The sequence below is a fragment of the Corvus kubaryi genome, unplaced genomic scaffold, assembly GCF_017639235.1.
Source record: "Corvus kubaryi isolate FWS band 111438036 unplaced genomic scaffold, C.kubaryi_AGA036_p1.0 37394, whole genome shotgun sequence".
NCBI lineage: Eukaryota > Metazoa > Chordata > Aves > Passeriformes > Corvidae > Corvus > Corvus kubaryi.
In genome coordinates, this window is record NW_024581133.1 from 4,263,495 (window position 1) to 4,288,654 (window position 25,160).

At 40.2% G+C, this 25,160-nt stretch overlaps 1 protein-coding gene across 4 annotated transcripts; it reads left to right on the forward strand.

The window, feature by feature from the left end:
- Nucleotides 1-1,677: 1,677 nt before the first annotated feature.
- On the forward strand, nt 1,678-24,603 carry TMC3 (transmembrane channel like 3). Of its 4 annotated transcripts, XM_042039501.1 has the most exons (22): nt 1,678-3,649; nt 4,947-5,090; nt 6,374-6,449; nt 9,068-9,149; nt 9,560-9,666; nt 10,559-10,657; nt 10,750-10,892; nt 12,354-12,501; nt 13,776-13,819; nt 13,963-14,110; nt 14,878-14,987; nt 15,110-15,188; nt 15,696-15,923; nt 17,486-17,614; nt 18,269-18,336; nt 18,580-18,708; nt 19,531-19,641; nt 20,024-20,149; nt 21,506-21,584; nt 21,778-21,820; nt 22,418-22,715; nt 23,444-24,603. In XM_042039501.1, exons 1-22 carry the CDS (start codon nt 3,540-3,542, stop codon nt 24,282-24,284), a joined length of 3,342 nt encoding a protein of 1,113 aa, XP_041895435.1. In that variant the 5' UTR covers nt 1,678-3,539; the 3' UTR covers nt 24,285-24,603. The 4 variants fall into 4 exon arrangements, with proteins under 4 accessions (XP_041895435.1, XP_041895437.1, XP_041895438.1 ...); XM_042039503.1 differs by lacking the exon at nt 13,776-13,819 and having other exon boundaries at nt 13,963-14,064; XM_042039504.1 differs by lacking the exon at nt 4,947-5,090 and having other exon boundaries at nt 1,679-3,649.
- The last annotated feature ends 557 nt before the right edge of the window (nt 24,604-25,160 follow it).

Sequence of the window (25,160 nt, forward strand, 5' to 3'; positions counted from 1 at the left end):
TAAGAGGAGCTTCAGTGTTTTCACACAAACTTGGGTGCTGTACAGCATCATTGCCTATCACTGTGCTCTGTGAATGTTTTCAGCACTTCCAAAAATTAGGTCACTTAAAGATACACAAGTTGTTTTGGTCAGTGTTTCCAAATGCTTTCCCCTCCCCCTTTGTTTTATGTACTTAAGGATCTAGAGGGATAATATTCTCTTTTTGTTACAAAGATGACTGGAAAACTTGTCCCTTTCCTATTTTTTTACCTTGAAATGGAGGTCAGAGATGTTGTGAACCTCCCAAGCAGGGAGATTTTGAAAAGGTCCCAAGTTGAACTGCAGTGCTGGAATGATGGGTAAAATTTAAACTGTACCTCTATAGGAATAGAGTACATGGGAAAGAATAAAGCCTACTGTTTCCTTGAATTTTCAATTAGCAGAGCTCACCAGCACAGCTCTTTCCTGCATAAGTGTTTGAAATGCAAAATGATCCTATGGATCAAATGTGAGTCTTCCTATTACACACAGAGAGCTAAAGTTTTGCAGTAAAAGGCTAATGTCCTGTTTTACATCCAGTTAATGGCAATTGAAATCAAATCTATAACCCCTGTAGTATTCACTCAGACTAAAACAAGCCCAAGTAGGTTTCTGGATTCAATAGAGCATATTGAAATGGGCAGCTGGTGTTCTGGCTGCTGAACTGCTGGCCGAGTTGAAAAGCAAAACCAAAACCCTCTTTGTGATCCGAGTCAACACTTGAATTCTTTAAAGGGGCTATTGCAGGGATCATGGGCAACAGAGGGTGTTGCCAACACCAGGACTAAGCTCTTGAAGCCTGCTTTCTGTTTTCCCTGCATCCTTCTGTCAGATGGGCTCAGAATTCCCAAGTCTCTTGCTGCTCATTGCGCTTTTAGTGTTTGGTAGTAACTTCGTATGATGGATGTGCCTCAAGCCCTGGCACCATCAGAGCTGTATAAATGTCAGGCTTCAATTGTCCCTTTGGTTTTTTTTAGACTCTCAGCTTTCTTCTAACAAAGAGAAACTAAATTTGTCTGCCTCGTTGACACGTTAAGATACACTAGCCAATTAAATCTATGTAAATCAGTAATGTTAGTGTTTTAATGGTTTTGGTAGTGCTATAATGCCATCATATTAAAGGATAGTGCTTTATTTGTGAAATAGAGTAATCTCTAGGAACAGAGGAATAGAGGAATCTCTAGGATGATGTTAGATTTTAATCTCTCCACTGTGGTTCCTCCAGATGAAAAGTAGGACATGTAAATTCTCAAGGAAAATTATGAAGCAGGAATGGTGACACAGAAGGAGAAATAGCTGTGTTTCTCTCCTGCAGTTTTTGGAGATCTAGCTTATGTCCTCTGGGGAATTCAGGATGTTATTGTGTCAAAACCTGCCTTCTGGGGGTTTCCTTGGTGAGTGTTTATCTGCAACATGAGATTAACGTTTGGGCACATAACTGGAATAAGCAAGGAGTTAATGGACTGTGGTAGACTGGCCTGACTAGAGGGGCACTTACTCTCATGAGCTAAGGCAGCAGAACCTGGCCCCAGTGCTGTGCCCCTGGCTGAGATGCAAAGGACAATAATGACAGCCAAGGAAGTACATTTGAAGTAACATATTCCTGCTTTTAAATTATATAATTGAAAATGTATCTTGTGGCATGTCAAAAAAAGTGGTGATGTGGGTGGGTTTGCAGTACTCTGAGCATCGAAGCTTTAAAGGGCGTTCCCTGCATTCAGAATAGTTCTTTTGTTTTTCCAGCTGGGAAGAGGTGATAAGACTTTTAATGGAGATGTGCTTCTGGGCTGATACCTATTCCTTTTGGCTGTTTGCTTTCACTTAATGAGTGGTCTGACACAGAGAGAGGGTAGTAGGATGAACTGGAAGACAAATAGGAAAGCCATTCAGAGGTTTGTGGGTTTAGGAATGGGACAGAAAGACTGAGATGTCAAAGCTCCAACAGCCTCTGTTTTGCTGACTTCAAATGAAGAATAATAAAACACAGTACAGAAAAAAGTGAACTTTTTTGTGGTCCATCCGTGGTAATTTGGAAACTGGAGTGCAGAGGCTTTAGTCTCTATTGTGGTTAAGGGAGGTGAGTGCAAGAGATGCTCAGAGTGAAGTTGGGACTAGAGAGTTCAGTTCACAGAAAAAGCCCCACGCAGTAACTGGGTTTTAGCAGACTTTAACAGTCATGCATATGACACATTCTGTGGTGCAGAATACAGCTGAACTCTGAATAGGGGCATTTCTTTACAATTTTGGGGCTCTTCTGCTTTGTGCTAATGGAACTCCCAGATTTCTGGGGGAGCTTCAAACCAGACCCACCAAGAGAACTCTGGGCTTTATTGTGAGATACATTTTGGAAATGCAGAATCATGTTTATCTGGTCCTTGTCATCTCAGAGATGAAGTGAATTACATAGACATACTCTTTCAATACTGTAACAAAAGGTAAGGCTTGTGACTACTTAGCCCCTTAGTTATTTAACTAAATAAGTCTAGGACAATAGACAGCAAAAAAGTAGAACTTCTCACCAAGTGGCAATATTTCAGATTAATTCAGGACAGAGGGAAAAAGCAGTCTGTGCTATTCTCTACAGGAAATTTAGAAGAGAGGACTTAATGTTCTTTTTGTTGGGCGCTGCAAACAAAAGTTAACTACAACAGACCACTGATTTATGCAATCAAAATCCTTGTTGCACTGTGTGCAGAGCTCTTAAGGAGAGAAAATACCAAGTTAGGAACAAGTGAAAACTCTCTGCAAACTCTTCCTTTCAGTCCCACTTTCTGAGCATCAAATTATGGCCACAGGAGCTATTAATATCAAGCATTTTTGGTCTATTTTGCTGTGTTTTAATAATGGGTCCAGAATATCTGTAACCTCTATGATGGAGAAAAGCACTGACAATTCTCTTCCCTCCCCCCACCAGAACCTGGAGCAGTCTATTCTATCCTGGCAACCAAGCCCAGTATCACAGAGATGCTGGCAGAGGTGGTGGTGCTGACCATAGGAAGGGTGTCAGGGGACTCTCCACCATGAAAATTGGAAGCCCTGTGGGAGAATGACATTCAGGTTTCTCTGCTAGTAAAAGCCAAAATGCAAACCACCTTGCTGTTCCTAAGCAAGAACCTTCTCTCAAGCACAGGAAGCAGAAACATCAACAGAGCATGAGTTGGAAACGCCACCCAGAGCGGGCCAGCGTGGTGCACTGGGACGGTGCTCGGAGGGATGTCCCTCATGCACAACTAGGGGAATTTGGCTGTGAATTAAGGGTTGCAGCTGGGCCACCTCTGAGCTCTGCTTTCCCCCTTGATCTGGGCTTCGAGGGGCCGTGGTGGGGCTGCCGTATGCTGCGGCTTTAAGGCACTGCCAGGCAGCAGCAGTTTCTCCAGGCTGGAGCACCAGGCAATGATCCTCTGCTCCGCGGGGCTCGCAGCACTCGCTGCTCTCTGCTTAATAACATTTGGCTGCTGCTGAGACGGCTGACCAGAGAGCTCCAAGCTGCCTCCCAGCACGGCAGAGTCCCACCTGCCACCATGGCAGCAGCACCCGGCTCCCCGGCGCTCAGAGCTGCCAAGGCGTGCAAGAAGCAGCGCATGGTGAAGCGCCAAACTGCCATCTACACCTACCAGGAGCCACCCCACAGGTAAGGGAGCTCCTTTCTCCTGAAGGGCGAGTCTGCTTTATCTAGCACAGCAGTGGGATCTTGTCTTTTCACTTTCCTTCAGACAGAGTGCGTGTCAGAGATGGGAAAAGGTAGTGTGTTTCGAGTAACAGTGTGGTAGCATGGAAACGGGCGTGAGAAAAATCATTCTCTGTATTTTAAGATACATTTCAAACCTCTTTAGGTTTTTTTTGTTCTGCCAAAGTCACATTTCATACCGAAACATAACATTGTACATAAAGCAAAGTAACTCCAATGAGTTCAGGGTATAGCATGGTAAGAATTCTCTTATTCTTTTCCTGTGTAATTATAAATTTCCCTTGAATGTCCCCTGTGACTGAAGGGACAGGACTGCAGACCAGTGGATTAGTGGTCTGATGAAGTATGTCTCTCAAATACTATTCCACGGCATGGTTTAGGTTATGGTTTATTTCTAAGTGATTTAAAGGCTGCTTTTTCAGCTAAATGGCCGGGAACTTTCCCAACAAGCACATAGCAATACAACTGAGAAACTTCCTGGCTGGTGGCTGCTGCAGTACTTTAGATCCCTTGATGTCATTCAGGAAGAAACAGTCACCACAGGTTTTTAGACCTAAGCCTCTGCAAAAATGACTATTGCTGCTGTTTCATAGACCAACAGGGAATTGAAAGAGCTGTAGCTTAGCAAATGTGGTGACAGCATCAGAAAAGATGATTTAATAATCATCCACAGAAATCTGCATAAAGGCACATGAATCTTTTTACAGGGACAAGTAATTCTTGGTATGTGAGGTCCCACACCCCTGTCCCTGTCAGCAGGGAATAGGATTAAATGGTGACCACGACTGAATCCCCTGCTCCCCCTGTTGTCACAAGGAAATATTTTGTCGTTATTAAAATCAAAATAATAGATATGATTAATAAATGAATGTTACGTGCTCTTGCTGGAAATGTTTAGACAGCACTTTGTTCCAGAAAAATACACAGAGTCTTGCTAGCATGATGTACAAGCTGAATGGCTGGAAATGCTTGGAAAGACTGGGATTCGTGGTCGGGAGTGGGGATAATTTATGACTGACCAGCAAGTGGTGGGGAGGGAAAGAGGCATGTCCTGGAGATGGGGAAATCACCCAAATTATTAATCAACTTTAAAACAATAAGGTCATGTGAGTTCCCTAGATCCCTGTCGTTACAGCGCTCTAATAGGTTGGATCCTGTGCAAATCAACGCTTTGCTGGGAATCCTCACGGGAATAACCTGTCCTCTTTTTCCTCTCGTGGGGCGTGTGCTGGGCTGCCAGCAACTCAGATGATGATGTTGGTGAAGAGAAGGCTGAGAGCCATGACCCAGAGCAGATCTTTCAGAACATCCAGTACCAGAAGGAGATTATGTCCAATATCCGCTGCCGGCCGTGGCCGATGAGGCAGAAGCTGAGGGCGCTCAGGTAAAGGTGCTTGCACAGAGGTTTTCAGGCTCACTGACTGTGACAGTGCTTCCAGCCTCGGCAGTTTTTCAGTGTAAGCTGGAAGGGTTTGTGCACAGGAATGGTTAAGAGCTGCTAGGAAAGTGTGCCATGAGGATCCTCTGGGAAGATCTGAGAGCTGGCTGAAGGCAGCAGCCTCCAGGTGGACAGTCTGTAAGTGAAGTTGTTTCTGGTGCATGCTTGTGGCTCCCTTTAGAGAGTCACAGCACAAAAGAGAGCAAGAAATCATGCTTTGGCTATTAACTATTAAAAGAGTGTTCCAGCTATTCAGTGGTCTAAGGAAAGGCTGTTGGTAATGCTCCATAATTTCTTTTTAAGTTAAACTGCTTCACTGTGTCCCAAAAAGGAGAACCAGTCTGCCTTTTTAAGGTAATTGCATGGTATACAAACAGAAGCTGGTCATATCTTAAGGCAACATATTGCAAATGCAGTAAATGCTGGACAATTGTAGCTTTAAAAGTAGGGTCAGTGTAGTAATAAAATGTTCCACAGCTTAGGATTTCAATTAGTATAATTCCAAATTGACAACGAAAGAGCATGTGATTAATCTTTGGGCCACCTGTTTAAACTGTGTCAGGTTTTCACCTCATGGCCTGTTTGAGACTTGTGGTTTTTCTCCCTTTTCATCTGGCATTTTCTCTCAAAACCCTGGACGGTTCTCAGATGGCAATAAAGCCACGAGAAATCCCTACCAGCAGCAGAGCCCTCGTGTAATGTGGGAAGCAAAGAGAGATTTTTCTCTCTTAGGCAGAGTCTGTGACTTGCTGCTTTCCTGTTGATCAGATCTTGGTGGTCCCCATCACCTTCTGCTGAGGTCAAAGACTATGTATGACCAGATGAACATGCACCTCTTTCCATCTCACAAGAGAGCTACCCCAGGAAAGGTGTCAGTATCCACAGCAGATTACGAGGCTGGTAAAGGGGATCTTGTCATTTTGCTCATTTGGGTTCTACTATTTTAAAAGAAAGACTTTGAAACAAAAGGACAGAGAAATAAATTAGAGGAACAGAAAACTACCCCTGCAGTCAAACTCTTGAATGCTGAGTTGTCTCCGACAAAATTCTGAGTAGTTTTAAAGCACCAGCAAAAAGATCAATAGTCAGAGAAAAAAGCATTGCCTGAATTAAGGGCTGATGGTGAGACAGCCCATGGCTGTATTTCAGAGAATTTGGTAGTTGCTGCTTGTGCAGGATAAGAGGCCACAGGATCAATGTAGAGACTGAACCTCCACCCCCTTGTGCAGGCAGGCGAAGGAGATCGTGCTGAAGTACGAAGGGAGGCTCACGAGAACAAGAGGTTACCAGGCTGCTGGGGCAGAGGTACGGCTGCTTTGTCTTAAATATCTTAAATTTCTTGTTCCTACAAATAGCCACTTGCAGTTCTGATTCAGAGAAGTGTGTGTTTGCTATGCAGTCCTGATCCTCCAGCTCAGGAACTCTGTAGAGAGAGGAAAAAGCAGCTCAAAGCTTCTTTTATTTTTCCTTCTTCTTTTTTTATCATTGTAATTTTATTAATTACATTTTTGCAGATGCATTTCATGTGCTGAGGGATGAATATCCTTCTGTTAATGCAGTATAAGCTTTCTTTTCAGACAGCCTACAAATATTGATGCCTGCTGGAGGGGGTGATGTGAATGGGATAACAACAACACGATGCAATATTCTCTGAAGGGCTTTTTCAACAAACTGGGGCCACAGTTCAATAGCTTAGTATGAAAAATCTGTCTGGTTTTTAGTTTGGAAGACAATCCCACAATAGCTTATGGGAAATACATTATTAAAGAAGGGTTTTCGATTGCATAATACTCAGAGAATTTGAATCAAATCTTAGCAAATCTATTTACACCACTGAAAATAGACTCTGGGCTGAGTTTCTGGAAATTTATAATATGCAGGAAATTGTACTTAATAAGCAACCAAGAGAAGAGTTCTTTAGTCATCTAAGCAGTCGAGAATATTTTTGTCATCATAACAAGCAGACTTTTAATTACTAATTTATCTGAATTAAAAAGACAGGGCTGTACCAATAGATAGAACACCATGCATTTTATTCACATGAACAAGAGAATGGGTATCTGCTGCTCTGTGATGTTGGCCCCCAGAAGCAACGTACACTTTCCAATGCAGAAAGAGTAAGTTTTCCTTGTTCTGCTTTTGCACGGCTGGCAAATGAAGTGGAAGTAAAAAATGCTGTTAAAATAAGCTATTTTATTTTAAAATAACTTAAAAAAAACCCCTATATTTTTGATATGAGTGGAACTAGGACTTTAGCTAGAAAGAGAAGTGCTAAATCAGAATGTCAGTAAATCAGAGATTGGGCTCGGTACTTGTTCATACCATTCTTCTTATACAAAACCAGAAGCTTTCATCTTAGAGTTCACAGTAAATAAAAGTTTGTGTCTAATCTAATTGCCTCTATTGTATTTGCTTGAAGACATTCAGCACAGGGATGTAATTCAGCAGTTAATTAGTACTGCTCATTACATGTAGGGGATTTGTATTCTTTTATCCTAGCACAGATTAGTGAGTATAGCCTTTACATTAGGGCTAAATTCAGCAACAGAATGAGCTGCCTTTTTTTGGTGTGGGGCTTTTTTTGTCTGTGTTTTTTTTAACTAGAAAATTTTTTTTTTCCACATATTTTCTTAGAAAATAGCATGGTGACCAAGGAGACAAAAATTGTAGCACAGAAAAACAAGCACTACATCATCACAATTAAGAACTCAGGAGCTGAACATGTGCTAAGAACAAAATGCAGCTGCTGAGTGTACATGTATTTACACAAGTTTTTTTAATTTGCAAAATATATACTGTTCATGATTGGACAATCCACTCATGCTATTATTTATGAAAATTGAAGTTAAAATACACTTTCACTATCTTGACGCTGAAAGCAATTTTCTTTTTTCAATTCAATTATTTTACACTTGCTTTGTAGTTGTTTGTTGGGTTTTTTTCCCTTTTAAAGCCAGATGCCCATATTGTGGATTCAAAGAGTATAAATTATCTATTCAGCTACGCAGTAGGGAGGAAAAGAGATGATAGCTATCAAATTATAATTTTAGCAAATATTACTTCACTGTGGATGCATTGGTATTTTTTATAAATCTGTAGTGCAGCTGGCACAAGCTGCTTGAGTCGTTTCTCATCCCTGTGAACCCTGTTTTCAACTGAAAGTTGAAGTCCCAGCAATTCCCATGCAGTTCCCAGCATCTACAATTTCTTTGTTTAATTAAAATACTTCCCATTCATGCAATTAAATACCATAAATATTACCAAAAAATTATCACCATAAATATTAATTAACTTTGGCCAAAGAGATTGATTATATTTTCAGTAATTAAAATGTTTTTTACTCCTCTTTAATTTTAGGAGGTCAGATTACATGATATAATATTGACACTGCTATTAAAAATGCCTAAAATACAGGGGGGATTTTAATATCTAGCTATACTAAAAATACTTTATAATGTCCGGAATACAACTTTTTTTTTCCTGTTGATACTTCGAAGTTATGGCTCTAACTCAACAACTCAAAAACTGCACTCACTTTTGCACAAGTGGATTTTATTTCTTCTCCCACATGTTCATGCACACCTCAGTGTGTGCAGGAAGATCCTCTGACCATGCCAAAAATGGAGGTTGAATAAAGACTCTACAAAATACAACCACAGGATTTCTGCAGGTGTCGGCTGCAATACACAGAGTTGAGAATATAGCAGTTGAATTTGCTGCTGTTGAATACAAAAGATTCTTTTTCCTCTAAGAGAATTTCCTCTGAGGCATTATGCTCCTAATAAGACCTTAGTCATCAGTGTTTGTAACAATTTTTGTGATAAAAGATAAGACATGAGCAAATTACTCAGCACTTCATTTTTAATATTTTTTTTTTCATGTGGAGAAGTGTCATGTTTCTCATTTCTCTGCTTTTTTCTCAGCTTTGGAGGAAGTTTATTCGACTTGCATATAATTTTGTGGTAATCTTTATTCCTTGGGAAATGAGAATAAAGAAAATCGAGAGTAAGTATAAAGATTTAATGGTATTGGATAGTAGAACACTCGCTAAAATGCCGAGTCTTATGCTGTATTTTTTTAATGTACTGCATTAAGTAATATTTGGGAGGGAGTTAAATGCAAATTTTCAGCAGGGAATTCTTTATTTAAAACGTAGCTTTTTCTTCCTTTCCAGGTACCTTAGAAATGCAACAGTTCTCATTGATGCTCTTAGTTGGGGGTGGGGAGGGGGCAAATTTTGAAAAAGTGAAATTTGTCCCACTGGGATTCTGAAAACAAAACAATTCCTTTGTTTGCTGAATGCCCTGCCTAAGAGAGGTTTTTCTTTTGGCCTGTTATTCAAATAACACTTCCCAGATAAATGACACGAGCTTTTATACACTGCAGGTCAGGTAACTGGTTCTTTGTGGTTTAAGGTCATTTTGGGTCTGGAGTTGCCTCTTACTTCATCTTCCTGAGATGGCTGTTTGGAATCAATATTGTCCTCACCATAATGACGGGAGCATTTGTGGTCCTACCAGAGGTGAGAACTCATTGTTAATACTCACAGAGAAACACTTACTGTTGCGCTTTCCTTTCTGAATGGAACCAACACCACACTTAAGATCATGCATCAGCTTGAAACGTACAACGTAAAATGAATTATTTAAAACAAATTCCCCTATTAAGAGGTTTTTCTCTGCCGAAGGGTAGCAGATTTTTGCTATTAGTTTTAGAGATGGTATTTTGTCAACATGGTACTAATGCTTTTAGAGAATATGTTTTTATCTGATTACTAGAATAGAGAACCCATTCTTAAAAGATGTAGTGGGCGTTGAGTACATTCAAGTCCTGTTAGTGTCATTTACAGGGAGAAAAAAAGAGCATCCCTCTCCAGACTCTGGATTATTGTCCATTAGAAAGCATTTCCTAGAAGTTCTGAATAGCCACAATTTTGTTTAGTTCTTGCATGCAAGTAAGGCAATTTTTAAACTTTGTTAAATTATTCATAAACATTATTTTGCCTCACCTACCCTGTGCTTTAATAATGTTATCAGAAAACATGGGAATACCTGATTTTATTCTCACTGCGCGAAGTAAAAAAGTAAATACCGCTCGAACAAATAAAAGGTAAACTGGAAAAAAAAAAAAGGTATTCACTTTCATTTTTTAATTTTTAATGAAAAGCAAATTTAATCCTGAAATATCATTTTGAGATCAAACACTGCCCCATTTAATTAAAAAATGCTCACATTAAAAGCATGGCTTTTAAAGCTGGCGCAGTGCTGACACAGTACTTGCTACCCTGAGAGTACCACCCCTGTGGGCTGCTCTTGATGGGTTCCACTCTGCAGCCCTGGCTCAGATGGGCTCGTGCAGCTCCTGAAACCTTCTCTCTCTTGCCCATCTTCTGAGACCTCCTCTCTCTCCTGCAGCTCCTGGCCGGAGCACCGTTCGGCAGCACGGTCAGCAAGACCATTCCCAAGGAGCACATCGCATCCGCTCAAGACCTGGACACCATCTGGTCACTAGGGGCAAGACTCAAACCACTCCTTATTATTTTGTTGTCACTGTTCTCTTGTAATTGTTGGTTACTGCTCTTACTGTCAGGTTCTGGTCTTTGCAGGGCTACCTTCAGTACTCTGTTCTGTTTTATGGCTATTACGGTCGTGACAGGAAGATTGGGAAAGCTGGATACCGGCTGCCTCTTGCCTACTTCCTTGTTGGAATGGCTGTGTTTGCTTACAGCTTCATCATTCTTCTAAAAAAGTAAGACCTCCCATTTACTGCTGTTCATAAATTTGTGTGTTCAGGCAGTCAGCAATGGTATTTACTCCACCTCTCTGTGTCCATTCTGTTTCCTTCTATTAACATGCTCAACTCTGCTAGTATCAGAGAGGTAGACTGAGTTCAACTCTAGATTGCCCTTTATCTTGTTATCATTGTCACTCTCTGTTCCATTTCCCAGCCTATAAAAGGAGGCCAGCACAGATGATGATCTGTGCACTTTGTGTTCGTGCAGTTTAAGGCCTGACACCCGTGGAAGTCCTTTCTCTTCTCCTCTTTTGTGTTATAAATATTGCTATGACAGAAATTTATATTTGAAGTGTAGTGCTTTCAGCATTATTATTATTCCCCTCTATTGAAATACAAATATAAAAATTCCATCCTAGTTGTGGTATCATTTGCATTGCTTTAGGGGGTATGTGGCATCCCACTGGAATGTAAGCTTAACTTCTTCGCTGTGGAAGGGCCAGGAGTAGGAGTTACTCAGAGAGAGCAAGACTGCCAGTGCTGACCATAAATCCAGGGATGTGCAATGCTTGGAGAAGGGGCAAGGTCACTCTATCCTCTCCTGATTTGCTTTCTCTTCCCTTCTGGATACCTATTTATCTGGCACAGTCCAGGGACATTTTCAGTGCTGTCTGTAATAGCTCTCAGTTTTGAGGTCAAACCTTTCCTTTTCATTTATTTTTATTCTACCTGCTAGTTTGTGCCAAGGGTCTCTGGTATATGTGACACTGATCTATGCATCTGCAGTTTCTGGATATGATTAGCTCTTCTCCTGACTTAGCTCAGTGACTCTTTGCTCAGCTGTGTACAGCTCCCCTTTAGCATTGCCCTTTTAGAGGCCCTTTCTTTCATAAGCTATTAATCTTCATTTCATTTCCTATGCTTTGCAATATTCTGCCACCTTGCCTACCTGACATGAGTAGGAGGGGTTTTCTTTCTTTTTCCCAAGGTCTGTAAAACGGCACTAGGTTTCTATTTGGCTATAACATATATTTTGAGGGTGAAAACAATACAGCAAACAAACAGATTTTGTGCATAATCACTAGTTATATGCCAAACTAGATTTAATTCCTGTAACAGTGATCTCAGTGACGGAATCTTCCAGCTGGATGCTACCTAGAGGTTGTAAAACTGAAATAGGTGTAAGTCCACAGTTCTAGTGAGATTTATTTGCTTTATTTGTCAGTTATAAAGACTGTAAATATTGAAATGCTCTTCCACAGTGAGTCATTTCTTATAGATGTAAAGTGAAGTTCATGGGCTGCATGTCACCCTGTTTTATGCTCTTCAGAAGGCTGCCAAGAGTGATACTAACTTCTGCAAACCTTTGGTAGCTCTAAATGTGTAAACATCTGAAAACCATAAACCAAACCAGTGACTTCCCTCATTACCATCTTCACACACTGGAGCAGTTAAATATCTGTTACTTTTCCACAGAATGGCAAAGAACTCAAGAATGAGTTTAGCAAGTGCCTCTGATGAAAATTACACTTTCTGCTGGAGACTGTTCTGTGCTTGGGACTATTTGATAGGGAACCCTGAGGCTGCAGAGAGCAAAGCTGCTGCCATAGTCAACAGCATCAGGGTGAGCAACTGACCTTCAAATTATTTCAAGTTGATTTACTTGTTAATCTGTAAGCCATGTAAGTCTTTCCTCTCATCCTCTTGGGTTTTGGTATTTATTTACAGATCTATTTGCCTAGGGCAGGGCTGGTATCACATCTGTGTGGTATTGCAAGCACGTCATATTTGCTGACGTTCTGTCCTGGCAAGGCCATTGTGTCCTTCCTTGGGAGAGTTTTATTTAATGCCCCTGTATGTGTGACAAGAAGTTAGATAACTAGAAACAAATTTGCTTGTGATGAAATTTCACTGAGTGTTGGAATCAAATGTGTGTTAACAATTGATTTGGCAGGAAAATAAACAAATTTATAGAATGTATAATTGTTTTTATGCAAAGGAAGTGTTTTATGCCTCAGGGAATCCATGTGGAGAAGCAGAACAGCTCATATTTGACAAGATGCTTTTTTACATGACAATAAGTTTTATATCTCTCTCTGGTTTATAACTTCCTGCACACAATTTATCATTCTTTCTTCTTTATTTTATCAGCTATTAATCAGGCTCCCCAGGGAAGTGGTCATGGCACCAAGCCTGTCAGAGTTCAAGGAGCATCTGGATGATGCTTTTAGTCAAATTGTTTAGTTCTAAGTATTCCTCTGAGCAGCAGGGATTTGGACTCAATGGTCTTTATGGGTCCTTTCCAACTTGAGATATTCTGTAATTCTTTGGTTTATTTAATCTCTCTGTAACAAATGAGGGGCATCGTACAGGTCTCTCAATGTAAGAAAAACTGCTAAAAATACAGAAGTTGTGCATTTAGAATTTAAGAGCATATGTGGTTTCATCAAAAGTAATTTATTTCTCAAATTTGGTGTATTGTCATTGAACAAAAATTACTTCAAATTGTGCCAAGGGTAAATTAATAAGCTATGATATTTAGTTATTTCAATGACTGAGGATAATTTCTGACAGTACTGTATTATATAACTGGCACCCAGATTTTAAAGGAGCATCCTGCCAAAACATCTGGAAGTGTAACCCTCTGGTTATACCTCCTGGAACATGCATGACTGAAAGTGCACGAGTATCTGCTTACTGTGTATTTGTTCCTCAGAAATCTCCATCACTTTTTAATATCACATATCAGTGTTACAAATCAATGAGGGCAGTGGTATTTATCTGCTTGCACCTCCAGGATGTGATGGTTTTTTGTTAGTGTATTTTAATTTCTGTGAAAGATACGAGCATTATTTTTGCTGAACATTATTAAAATGGTAATGCTGTGTTTCTTTCAAGGAAGCTATATTGGAAGAGCAGGAAAAGAAGAAAAGCAAGAACTTGTATGTATATAAGATACGAGATACTTTTCAAAGCACTGTTTTGATGCAGATATCAGTGCTAATCTGCTTGTCCTGTACTTCTAAACCATGTTAGAAATGACCCCCAACCTGCTGTATTGGTTGCATCTTTCTTTTTTTCCTAGGGCAGTGACCATAAGCTTAAGAATTATTGCAAACATCCTCGTGCTTCTCTCCCTTGCTGGAAGTATTTACATCATCTACTTTGTCGTGGATCGATCCCAAAGGTTAGAGCGCACCAAAAAGGAATTGACTCTTTGGGAAAAAAATGAGGTACACTGTCTTTATGCCACCTCTGTGTTAGAAGGAGGATTGCTGTCTGGGGGCTTTCTGTAGCAATATTGTGCACAGAGGTGTAAATAGCAAGGGATGAGCCAGGAGAAATGAGGAGTGAGTGGGCAGACCTGGATCTGCCTTGGCACGCTTGCTCCCTCAGCTCTGCAGCCAGGTGTTAGTGCAGCTGAGCTGGGCAGAGGGGGTTGCAGATGCTCATTTCACACAGAGTGCAGTTCTAGCAGGTCCCTATTTTGTGAGGACAAAGTTTAATCTCTCCCATCACTTACAAATCTACTTTTACACCCAGGACTGAGCTGAGCAAACACTGGCCAACAGACTAGAAAGGAATTGACCTTGATAACAGTGATTGATTCAGTATCAGGGGATATCGAATGTTCTGCAAATATTTTCATTCAGAGGAATGAGTGAGAGTAGGAAGTGGATAGGTATGGAGAAGCCACTCACCCATTTCAGAGGAACATGCTAGCTTAGTATTTTCTCCATGTGAAGTTTTAATTTCAATTAATAAAGTAGAACTTTGAAGCTACAATATCTGGAGTAAAGACTCACGAGTGATATTCCAGATCTATAATTCTGGATCATAACTACTGTTATTACTAATGTCAATAATAACTTTTTAAAGCATCTCCTCCAAGGAAAGCAATCACTAAAGCACGTGCCTCAGCAGTATTTCAATCAGCACCCAAGATTCCACAGAAGATCTTCATCAAACGATACAAAAATGCCATGTTTCTGTTCCATAGGTAAGCGTAGTTGTGTCACTGATCACAATGATTGCACCCTCTGCTTTTGAACTTGTGGCAGCTCTGGAGATGTATCATCCAAGGACCACTCTTCGCTTCCAGCTTGCCAGGTATGGGCATTGTGCAGTGTAGAAAATACGTGGGGAGAGAGGGAGGAATAGGAGAGGTGTGTTCTGGTTGCGTGTTTTAATGCAGCCAAATGCTGGTAACCTGTGTTTTATTCTCTTTTCAGGGTTCTTGTCCTATACCTGGGAAACCTCTACAGTTTAATCATTGCTCTCCTGGATAAAGTGGACAGTATGAGTGTCACTGTAAGTTTAACTTGATGTTTTCTGATGTGTAAAGCTAGTAGACTTCATAGACAGAATTATGTATATTGTAAAATATATGAAGTCAGATGAAAATTTATTTGAAATTGATTAAAATATTATAGTTTGATAGGATTGTAGAGTTAAGTTTAGATAACAATGTTCACTTACAGCTTCTTATAGGGGTTTTAAAATTAGTCTTTTAGGACAACTGGATTCATTTGATTGCTGATGTAACAAGATAAATAGGTTTCTGTGCATTGCTAAACTATTAAAAAAAAAGTCATCACTCTAGGTCAAATATTTCCACCTGCCTAAATTAGCTTTAAGTCCTGCCCTTTGGTGTTCCATCTGACTCTGTCCATTGACAGCTGTTTAACAGTTGCCTAACTGCTGCTTGAAAACATATGAAGAAATGTCTGTGCGTGTGTGTGTGTGTGCTGTAGAACGTACAGACATCAGCACCCATGTGCAGTTAAAAAGTAGCTTTTGGGACATTTATTATTTCAGGACTCTGATGTGAACAACAATGCAAGTAATTCTACTACCTCCTTAGCAACTCTTTCCAAGGATGACAATTTAACCATTCCTAATGTACAAATGAAGAGAAACGGCTTTGTCACATTGGAAGAGCATCGCACCCAAGGCCTGACGGTCTCTGACTCACTGGTTAACCAAACAATTTCCTTTAACACCCAGAACCCACAGGATCAGTGCTGGGAGACGTATGTTGGTCAAGTATGTAATTGTTTCATTATGTCATCAACTTAGTCCACTTAATCCACATTTGACAAAAAATTAAAATTATGTTGTACTGTGTTTAATTTTAGAAATTTTTTTTCTATAAATTCCAGAATTTAGCTAAGGATGGTGTAGGAAGAGTAAACACTGTGCAAAGTGGTACGGTCACAGATACAAGCTTTGGGTTTTGTTCAGTATCTACGGCATATTCAGTGTTGTTCAAATGTTCTTTTGCCAGGCTTTGGTGTCTGTCTTCAGCTCTGCAGAGGCAGATCTGTACAGATCTGTGATACAGATCCTATTTTAACAGGGTACATCCTTCTAACCACTACAGAGAAACAAGACTGTAAAGACATATAAGCAGCACCATGCACTCTGTGCAGATTCAGACTGCTGCCTGAAGAGATGGAGATGCAGACCTGAAACAAGCATGAGACTGTGCTCTTGGTCTTTTGTACAATATCTGAAGTCTCTATACATTCTGCCATAATAAAGCTCTAGAGAATCAAGTGCTCTTCACTTTTTCAGAGGGAGAGAGAACAACAACACAAGGTTTCGAAATACCATCAGTTTGCAGGAATGAGGACAGTTGGATGGCAGTGCCATGTTCCCACAGCTGGGGTGCAGAAAATCTGCAGATTTAATATGAGACCTTTTGCTTCCCTACATGTGAAGGGTACATGACTTGTGACTTCCAGGAGCACTAATACATTGAGAGAGAAATTTTAACCACAAAAATGCAAAAGATGTCAGTGATCCATTTGAGACTTTGGTCTCTGTCAGTGTCACACTCATGTCTAAGCCACTGGACTAAAGATATTAGTGTGCTTCTGACTTGCTGAGCTTCTTGTTCCAGAGTGAGGAATATTAAAGGTCTTGTTTGATCGTTGGGAGCAAAAGACCCCTCCTAGCCTGACTTCTATTCTTGTATATCCCTCTCCCTTTTGCACAGCCTCATAGAAAATAGGGGGGGGTTGAATGTTTGCTTTTTTCCCCAGAATTGCCAAGACATGTATGGAACTGATTTTTTCCTATTTAATTGTATATTTTTAAAGCTCAATTAAATATAGGATAACCCCATTCTTTCGTAAGCACTAAACAACTGTCTTTTATGGTTTGATAATCCTATGCCATTGGGTTGTGGGGTGTTTGAATAATAAGATTTTTTTCATTGTGAAGCACTTTGCAAATATGTATCACAAGAGTCAGCTTAATAAAAGATTGGATGCAATAGAAAAAGCCAACCTATTTCAGTTTAGCTAGATACATTTTTAGAACATTAAAAAGAAAGTTTGATACCATAATGGCCAGAATTTTATTGCTGCAAGCAATAAAAGGCACTCTGGAAGCTTGATTATATTTATTCTCTTTAACAGAACAAAGACAAGTAAGGGAAAAGTCAAACAGGAAAAGCTCAAAAGGAAGTTATTTATACATTCAATTCATATTTTATCAGAATACAAACTTGAACCAAAAATACAAGTAAAAATGCAAAAGAGCCATATGCAGTCCATTTGCTTTCAGAATGACTCAGTATGTGTGAACAATGTGTATTTCAGGAGATGCTAAAGCTTTCAATTATCGACATGATTTTCACAGTCGCAAGCATCCTGCTAATTGATTTTTTCCGTGGACTGTGTGTCCGGTACTTGAGTGATTGCTGGTGCTGGGATCTAGAAAGCAAGTTTGTAAGTACAGTCCTTATTTTATCAAGCTAAGATGTTGAAGATGGGTAGGCTCCTTGCCTCAGTACTAAATGTCCTTGAAGACTTTCCACAGATGAATAATTTCTTGGTAGTACACATCCATAAAGGCCCAGCTCACACTGAGATAAATGTTGAGATTTACTGATTTTCTCAAGCCTATTTGTGTGGCTCTGGTGCAAAAATTTTTGGTTTTCACAAAATGAGATCATAGAGCTGTTCCCACAGTCTAAGGTGACACAGAGGGCACGTAGTTGTTCCCCACATCCTCTTTTCTGCAGCTGTAGCATCTTTACCTAACATAGATAGTGGTCCAAGAAACAGCAACCAACAGCACACAGCCCTTTAAGAAAACTACAGTGGTTAATACCTGGTTAGCAAGAAGCTGTTGGCATGAAAGGCTGAGGGCTTTTCTTTGTCCTTAAAGATGTGAAGTAAACTAGAGAGGAATTAGTTCACTTAATCTCTGGCTGCAGAGTAGGTTTTGCTGTGTTCCCACTGCCTGCCAGAAGTTGGTGTTCGATCTGGGTGCTTCAGGCTATGTGCTGTCTGCAAACTGATTCAGTCAAATGCTTCTAATAAATGATCTGAAAACAAGATTAAGACAAAGGTATTCATCTTACACCGTGTTTCTTGTAGCCAGAATATGGAGAATTCAAAATTGCAGAGAATGTATTGCATCTGGTCTACAACCAAGGAATGATCTGGTATGTAGTCCTTATGTGATTTTTATTGTCCTTTGTGGGCTGATTGCTAGGTCAATCTGATGATTTAAACAAAACCTATTGAAGTAGGATATTGGCAGTGTAGTTCTTTATATTAAGAGATCATCTGTTAATAGTGAGTGGTTGTTTACCTGGCATGGGGTTTGGGGGCTTTTTTAGTGTATTCTATTGCTATCAAAATGGCTTCTGGCTACACTGAGCACTGACATGACACGATTTTCCCAGGATGGGAGCTTTCTTTTCACCGTGCTTACCAGCATTCAATGTACTGAAGTTGATTGGACTCATGTACCTGAGGAGCTGGGCTGTGCTGACGTGCAATGTACCACATCAGCAGGTTTTCAGAGCATCTCGGTGAGTCAAAATGAGAATGAAAGATAAGGAATACATCAAATGCAGGAAATGTCTTTTGTGCACATGAAGAAAATGACAGGAGATTTTTAGCTCTAAAAGTTGACAATCAAATGACACACTAACACTGATAAGCAAAGGTCTGTGGAAAAAAAACGTAATTACTGAGAAACTGGAAGGTTTGCGAAGCAGGGTAGTTGAAGATGTGCAAGAACTAAAAAATATGTCAGGGAATATTCCCAGAGAGCTGTTATGGCCTAACATAAATGCTTTATTTCCATACAAATCTAACAGAGCACAATAACTACATGTGTTAACTAGTAGAAGTCCTATTTCTTGACGTTTCTCTCTTTAAAAGCCATGCAGTATCTGCTTTTGTCTGTTGCATTGCACAAAGATTTCCTCATTTTTCTTTCATCATGATGAATATCTTAATTGTTTATTCAAAATGCAAATAATTTAGAGCATCGTTAATTCTTAATAGTTATTACTAACGTATTTTTTTTAAGATTAATTGACTTCTGCCACTGTTCTTTTTCCCCCCCAACACAACTGGGCAGTAAGGGCAGCTTTTGTCAAAGCGTGCAGTAACCAGTTCTCTGGCTGCAGCAGTAGTATCTGGAAAGCCATGAAAATAGAATTTTGCTCATTAAGAGTCTGTTCAAACCAGCTCAGTTCAGACTTTCTAATTATAGCAGAATGATTTTAATCTTTCAGACATGTTGATGTTGAACTGGATAGGTAGATTCAGACTTGCACCTTTTATGTTGCCTCTGGTTTTCTCTCTGATTAGTGTAACCTGAAACATGTTACACCTTCTTGCAGATCCAATAATTTCTACTTGGCCATGTTGCTGTTTATGTTGTTCCTGTGCATGTTACCAACAATTTTTGCTATTGCCCGATACAAGCCATCCTCAAGCTGTGGCCCCTTCAGGTAAGGTACACTGGACTAATGAAAATTGCAAAGATTTTATTCCCCCCCTTACAATAAACTTACCATGTTCCATAATACACAAATTACAGATGCAAATTTAAAAAAAGTTGACAGGACAATGCTTTTCTGCTACCAATATTTTACAGTTTATGGTTTAATAAGGTGGATATGTCAACATTCTGAGTTGATTTGCTTTATATACATAACTTAGTTAGTTTATATTTACATAATGCAATGTGCCACTGAGCAATCTCCCAAACATCACTGCCTTGTGTCTCAATTCAAGCACTCTCCAAGCTTGTTTTTTATTCAGTGCAACAAAATGTAGTCAGGATTCCTTACAACTTAATTTTACCTTTTTTCCCTCCCATACCTCCTACAGTGGTCAAGAAAAAATATATGATATTGTTTCTGAAACGATTCAGAATGATTTTCCCACGTGGTTCAACACAGTGCTTACTTACATCAGCAGTCCTGTGGTTGTCCTCCCTGCACTACTACTGTTATTGTAAGTACTTTGGTTTTTGTAGGCAGGTTAAATTGAGTGTATTAAGCTGGCCTTATCTCTGGAGAGTCAAATGTAGATACTGAGGAACAAACACTGCATTGTTGCAGTTTCATTAAGCATAACTAAAAAAACAATTCCAACTCCCCACTGAATATGTGGTATATGGATCAGACAGGAATGAAAGTATGTTAAAATGACTGTCAAAAGGAATTTCTCATTCTGGGATGCTTTGTTAGAGCAAGTTCACTGTACTGTGTCAAGGCTTGCAGTGCTGATGGCTCCAGGAAGTTTAAGAACCAGTTTTCCTCTAAAGAGTTCCTCAGAAATAAATTTTCCATTTCTTCATGGACATTAGTTCCGTTTGTGACAGTGAACAGGGCTTGGTTTGTCATTTAAAGAAGCTACTCAGTCATCCTGATTTCTGACAAGATAAATCAATTATGATGGTCTGCTCTTAAGTGTTAGTGTAATATAACTTGCTGCAGACTCTCCAGTGGAAGTCTTTTCTTACTTGGGTTATAAATAATTGTTCACAGTTGGGAAATAATATTAACTTTGAGCTGTCTGAAATTCACTTTGCTTCTATGAAATGTTCTATTTTGTTTGGCATGTACCTTTGTACCATTTTTTTCCTCTGTAAACTGCAGACAAAGGCAGAGTTTGTCCCACCGGTGGCTTTTCAGTCAAATCAGAAAGACCAAAGCAACACTTTTATCTGTAACTTTTTCCTCTAAGGTCCCAGCCATGTAATATTTGCAAATTTAAGTATTCCTATTGACTGCTTCAAACTGATGGCTAAGCACATATGTAATTGTTTGTGGTATGAAGTCTAGCTATAAGACTTTGTCTGAAAGCCAGTGCAATCCATTAGGTCAGGCCAAAATCCGCCAGGATCTGATCTCAGCTGTGCCAGGGTAAACAAGGTGTTATTTCAGCCAGCCAACAAAATTGCGTTGGTACGGTTGTGCAAACTCAGCTGCAACTCTGGTGTCTCTGTTCTGTAACCTTGGACTGGGAAAAAAAAAACCAAACAAGACAATATCTGTCAAAATGAAGTGCCCAGAATTAAAAAAAACCAAACAAACCAACCAACTAGAAATGCATCCCAGGTTACATGCACAATGAAAAGACCTGCAAAAAACACAGGTAAAATTAGAACTGCTGCTAAATCTGTTTTCAGTGTCATTTCTTTCTTTCATGTATGTTTGCTTGAAAGAAGGCTGTAATCCATGATTACAGTACAAGGAAATGCTACAAAGCAGCAGCTGAACTTGCACATCATTTTGACCTATAAACCCTCAAAAAGAAACTGTCAAGAATGTCTGAAGTGACTCATATCACCCCTTGCTCTTCTAGCATGCTAATCTACTACCTGCAAAGTATTGCAAGATCATTAAAATTCACCAACAATCAACTGAGAATGAAGATACAAACAGTAAGTATGGTGCAAAGCACTTTTACATGTAATTTGGTGTCTCTTCAGTAAAGAGGCTAATTAAATCTCTGAAGTCACTTCTAGTGTTTCACAATGTAAAACAAATCCTGTATTTTTCATCCTTACACAGCAGGGGATGTACTCTCTAATCCATAATAATTTACGGATTCTCACCCTTCTGCATGTGTTTTAGGAAAGAACTGAAGATAAGAAAAAGGTGGTTCAGATGGCAGTAGGTAAGTTGGTGACCTTTAGAAATGCCACTATTAATAAAGCATTTGGATATGAACACATTTGGATTTCTCATAAATATAGGGAAGTACAAGTACAATTTTAAAACTGTATTTCCTGTAGAATGCTCCTTTGCGATGGTTTCTGAGCTCAGTTTGCCTTAATCTTGGCAACACTGAGAGACATGGGGCGCGGTTTAAACCTGAATTCACCTGGAATCTTTGCATGGGGTATTTTCCTGCTTTCATCACCAATAGGGCAGAACCTGAGAACCTTTGGGGATTCAAATCATCTCAGAACTTGCATGCAATTCAGAGGCTTGTAGGCAGAAGAAAAAAATGTCTTTTTGCCCATTTTGGAATCCTACAGGGCAAAATCCAGTGTTTTTTCTGTGTCCCCAGTACTCCATCTGCCACGTACTGCAGTATGAAGATCCACCCCTTTGTCACCAAGTCTCCCAGTGTGACACCAGTTTCTCTTTTCTGAACACAGGGGGTTCTGTTGGCCTTGGATCCCTGACTGAAGGGGGAATTTGAGCCACTACATTTATACAGAAGTTTCTAAATTTAGAGACTTTGATAGTTCCTGTAATTTTTTTCTAGCCAGAATCCAAAATCTGGATGCTAATGACAAGAGACCAGAGCAAGAAACTGATATTATCAGCCAGGAGTCTTCTGTTCGGTCCTCAACACCCCGAAAGAATGGCAGCGTCTTGAACTTTGAATCTCCCGTGAGCAAAGGCACCAGAATACAAACCATTTCCCAGTCTGTGCCCCAATCTGTGCCATCAACTGATGTTGCAAGACCTGCCAACGCAACTCCCACAACTTCGACCTCTTTAACACCAGCTCCCTCCATGTCAAGTGTACAGAAACCAAGGAATGATCATATCACAAACAGGTAAGACTGCTTTGGTTATAAAATGACGCTTATTCCAGCAGCTCCATGCCAAACCTGCTCCTTTACAAAACAGCAATGTATTCAGACTGTCCGGAGCTGTAAGACAGCAGAAGAATTTTTTAAAAGCAGATTAATTCACGAGTACCATTGATACTGCTGGTGACACCACCTCCTTAACTCTCCCTTAACCGAGATGGGATTATAAACCTTTTGAAATGAGGTAGCTGATGAAGTTTACACACAGCTCAAGCAAAGGTAAATACTACACTTGCCCTCAGGCACATAACTAAAAGAGTTTGTGCAGGATACCATCTCCATGAACAAAACAAACACGGAGTGAAGGAACTCTCTGCAGAATGTCTGTGCAGGTTTAGTTGCAGGACAACAAATTTTGGATAGCAGTAGATGGGTGCTTTAAGCTATATGTTGGGCTTATTTTCCAAGTGGATAAAGAACAATTCCCGGAACAATAAGAAAACAGAAAGGGAATGAAACTTGAGAGGACAATTGTGTTACCTTTTCCTAGAGAAGAACAAATATATCTCCTAATTTCTACGGTATGTTTCTCAAAATGGTTCTAAAAATGTGGAACAGTGGAGATATGATGATCTCCACTCTTTAAACCTAGTGTTTGACTTCCAGAGCAGTGAATTTTTTTATATCTTTCAATTCCATTAATTGATAAGTGTGTGTATCAATATTTCCTCTCTTTTTCTTTCTTCCTAAAGATACCCAAGTGTTGTTCACAGGAGTGCAAGTGAGCTGTGCAAAACAAAGCCCTACACACCAGTGACTTTCAAAAAGCACACTGAAGATGTTCATTCTGACCCTCTCTTCAGAAAAGCCATTCGGCAGGTAAATTCAGATGCCCTTGGGGCAGGGCCTCCTGTTTTTTTGGGATGTAGACCATATGCTACCAGGTATTTTCTGGTCAATGAAAACGAGTCCCGCAAAAAATCACTCCGTTCCACCTCCCGACTCCAAAGGCATCTCAGAAAGGAGGAATCGGGAGACATTATTGAGTTGTACCCACACCACATCAGAAGATATGTGGTTCGAACACCACACCAGATGTATTCCCCCCATCCCAGTGAAGATGAGGAGGACGAAGAAGAACTTGAGAGAGAATTCATGAGCAGATCCCATCGCCCTCGCTCACTGTCTGACCTTCGCCCAGCACCCCGGTTTTACATTGGGGAACATGCTGATGGCCACATTCTAATGAGCAAAGATCTAGCCAGAGTGCATTACAAATCCTGGGATGATGGTTTTGAGATGGATCTGGACAGGCCTCCATATGCTTACAGGAAAGTGCACCTGAACTATCCTGAGCCACGTGTGAAACCAAAATCAAAGCAAAAGCTGGAGCAATCTCTAACAGAGTCTGATTCCATTTCCATTGAATCCAGCAGTGATCCGCAGAACAGCAGCAATGATCAGTACATCCAGGTCATTCATAGCAAGGACAAGTATCCAAAAGCTGGGACAAAACTCGCCAAAAAGAAAACAAAAAACAGTGTTGATCTAAGTGTGTCTGAGCCTAGTGAACTGGTGTGCTCAAATGTCTGAGAAAGTGCCCCAGCCTCGTTGTGTTTTGAGCAGGTGTAGATGCAGTTGTACTTGCTGTTTGAGGTCTGTCAGAATAACTGCAACGTAGTTTTTGTAGCAACAGTGTATGCAGCCACTCTAGGTGGGAAAAGCCTAGTGTTTTACTGTTTGTTGTACCTTGCTTTAATATCACAACTGTTATGCCGCAAATTTGAGAAAAGCAGGTTATTCCAATTTATTCCTTACTGTTATGCTGTCAAAACCTAAAATCTCTGCCTACTGGAAAATCAAAAGCCATGTACCCGGGGCACTTCAATTAAACCCGTACACAAATACATCAGATGAGACTCTTTTTATTTGACACAGCCAGAGCTGAAGATGCTTCCTAAATAAATTCAGCAGAGAATCAGCTTCCTGCAAATGCATGTGCTACTTAGAGTACATCTTGATGTGCCTTGTTTGACTATGCTGTGGCCCAAACGAATCAGGAAAAAAGGTTAATTAGAGAGAATAGCGAGTTTCTTTAGAGTGTATCACACGGCCAGTGGAGTTATTTGATTGTAGCAACCTGAGTCAGACTTCTCGATTAAATCCTAGATCCTCTATTAATTTTCTGGTGAGCCTTAGACCAGCCTGGTAAATTTCTCAGTGGAGAACTTTCTATCCATGGCCGTTAAGAGACTCACTTCATTACTCGTAATTTCTAAATCCTATCCCGTTTTTCACACACCACTGCAATTTTGCACTTCCTTCAGATACTCAAGTCTCGTTGGTTGCTTTTCCGCTTCTTTCTCTCCGTGCCATTGGGATTGCGATTACGCCAACGACGAGGGCGGGGCGGTCCCAACCCTAAGGAAGCAGCGCTCCGCCTCCCATCCCACACACGTTCCCACCTAC

Excerpts from the sequence above, each read along its gene's own strand:
- TMC3 (XM_042039501.1), top strand. The coding sequence starts at position 3,540 with ATGGCAGCAGCACCCGGCTCCCCGGCGCTCAGAGCTGCCAAGGCGTGC. Across the intron at positions 18,337-18,579 it reads TACAACCAAGGAATGATCTG|GATGGGAGCTTTCTTTTCAC; the intron begins GTATGTAGTCCT and ends CGATTTTCCCAG. Across the intron at positions 19,642-20,023 it reads TCAAGCTGTGGCCCCTTCAG|TGGTCAAGAAAAAATATATG; the intron begins GTAAGGTACACT and ends TACCTCCTACAG.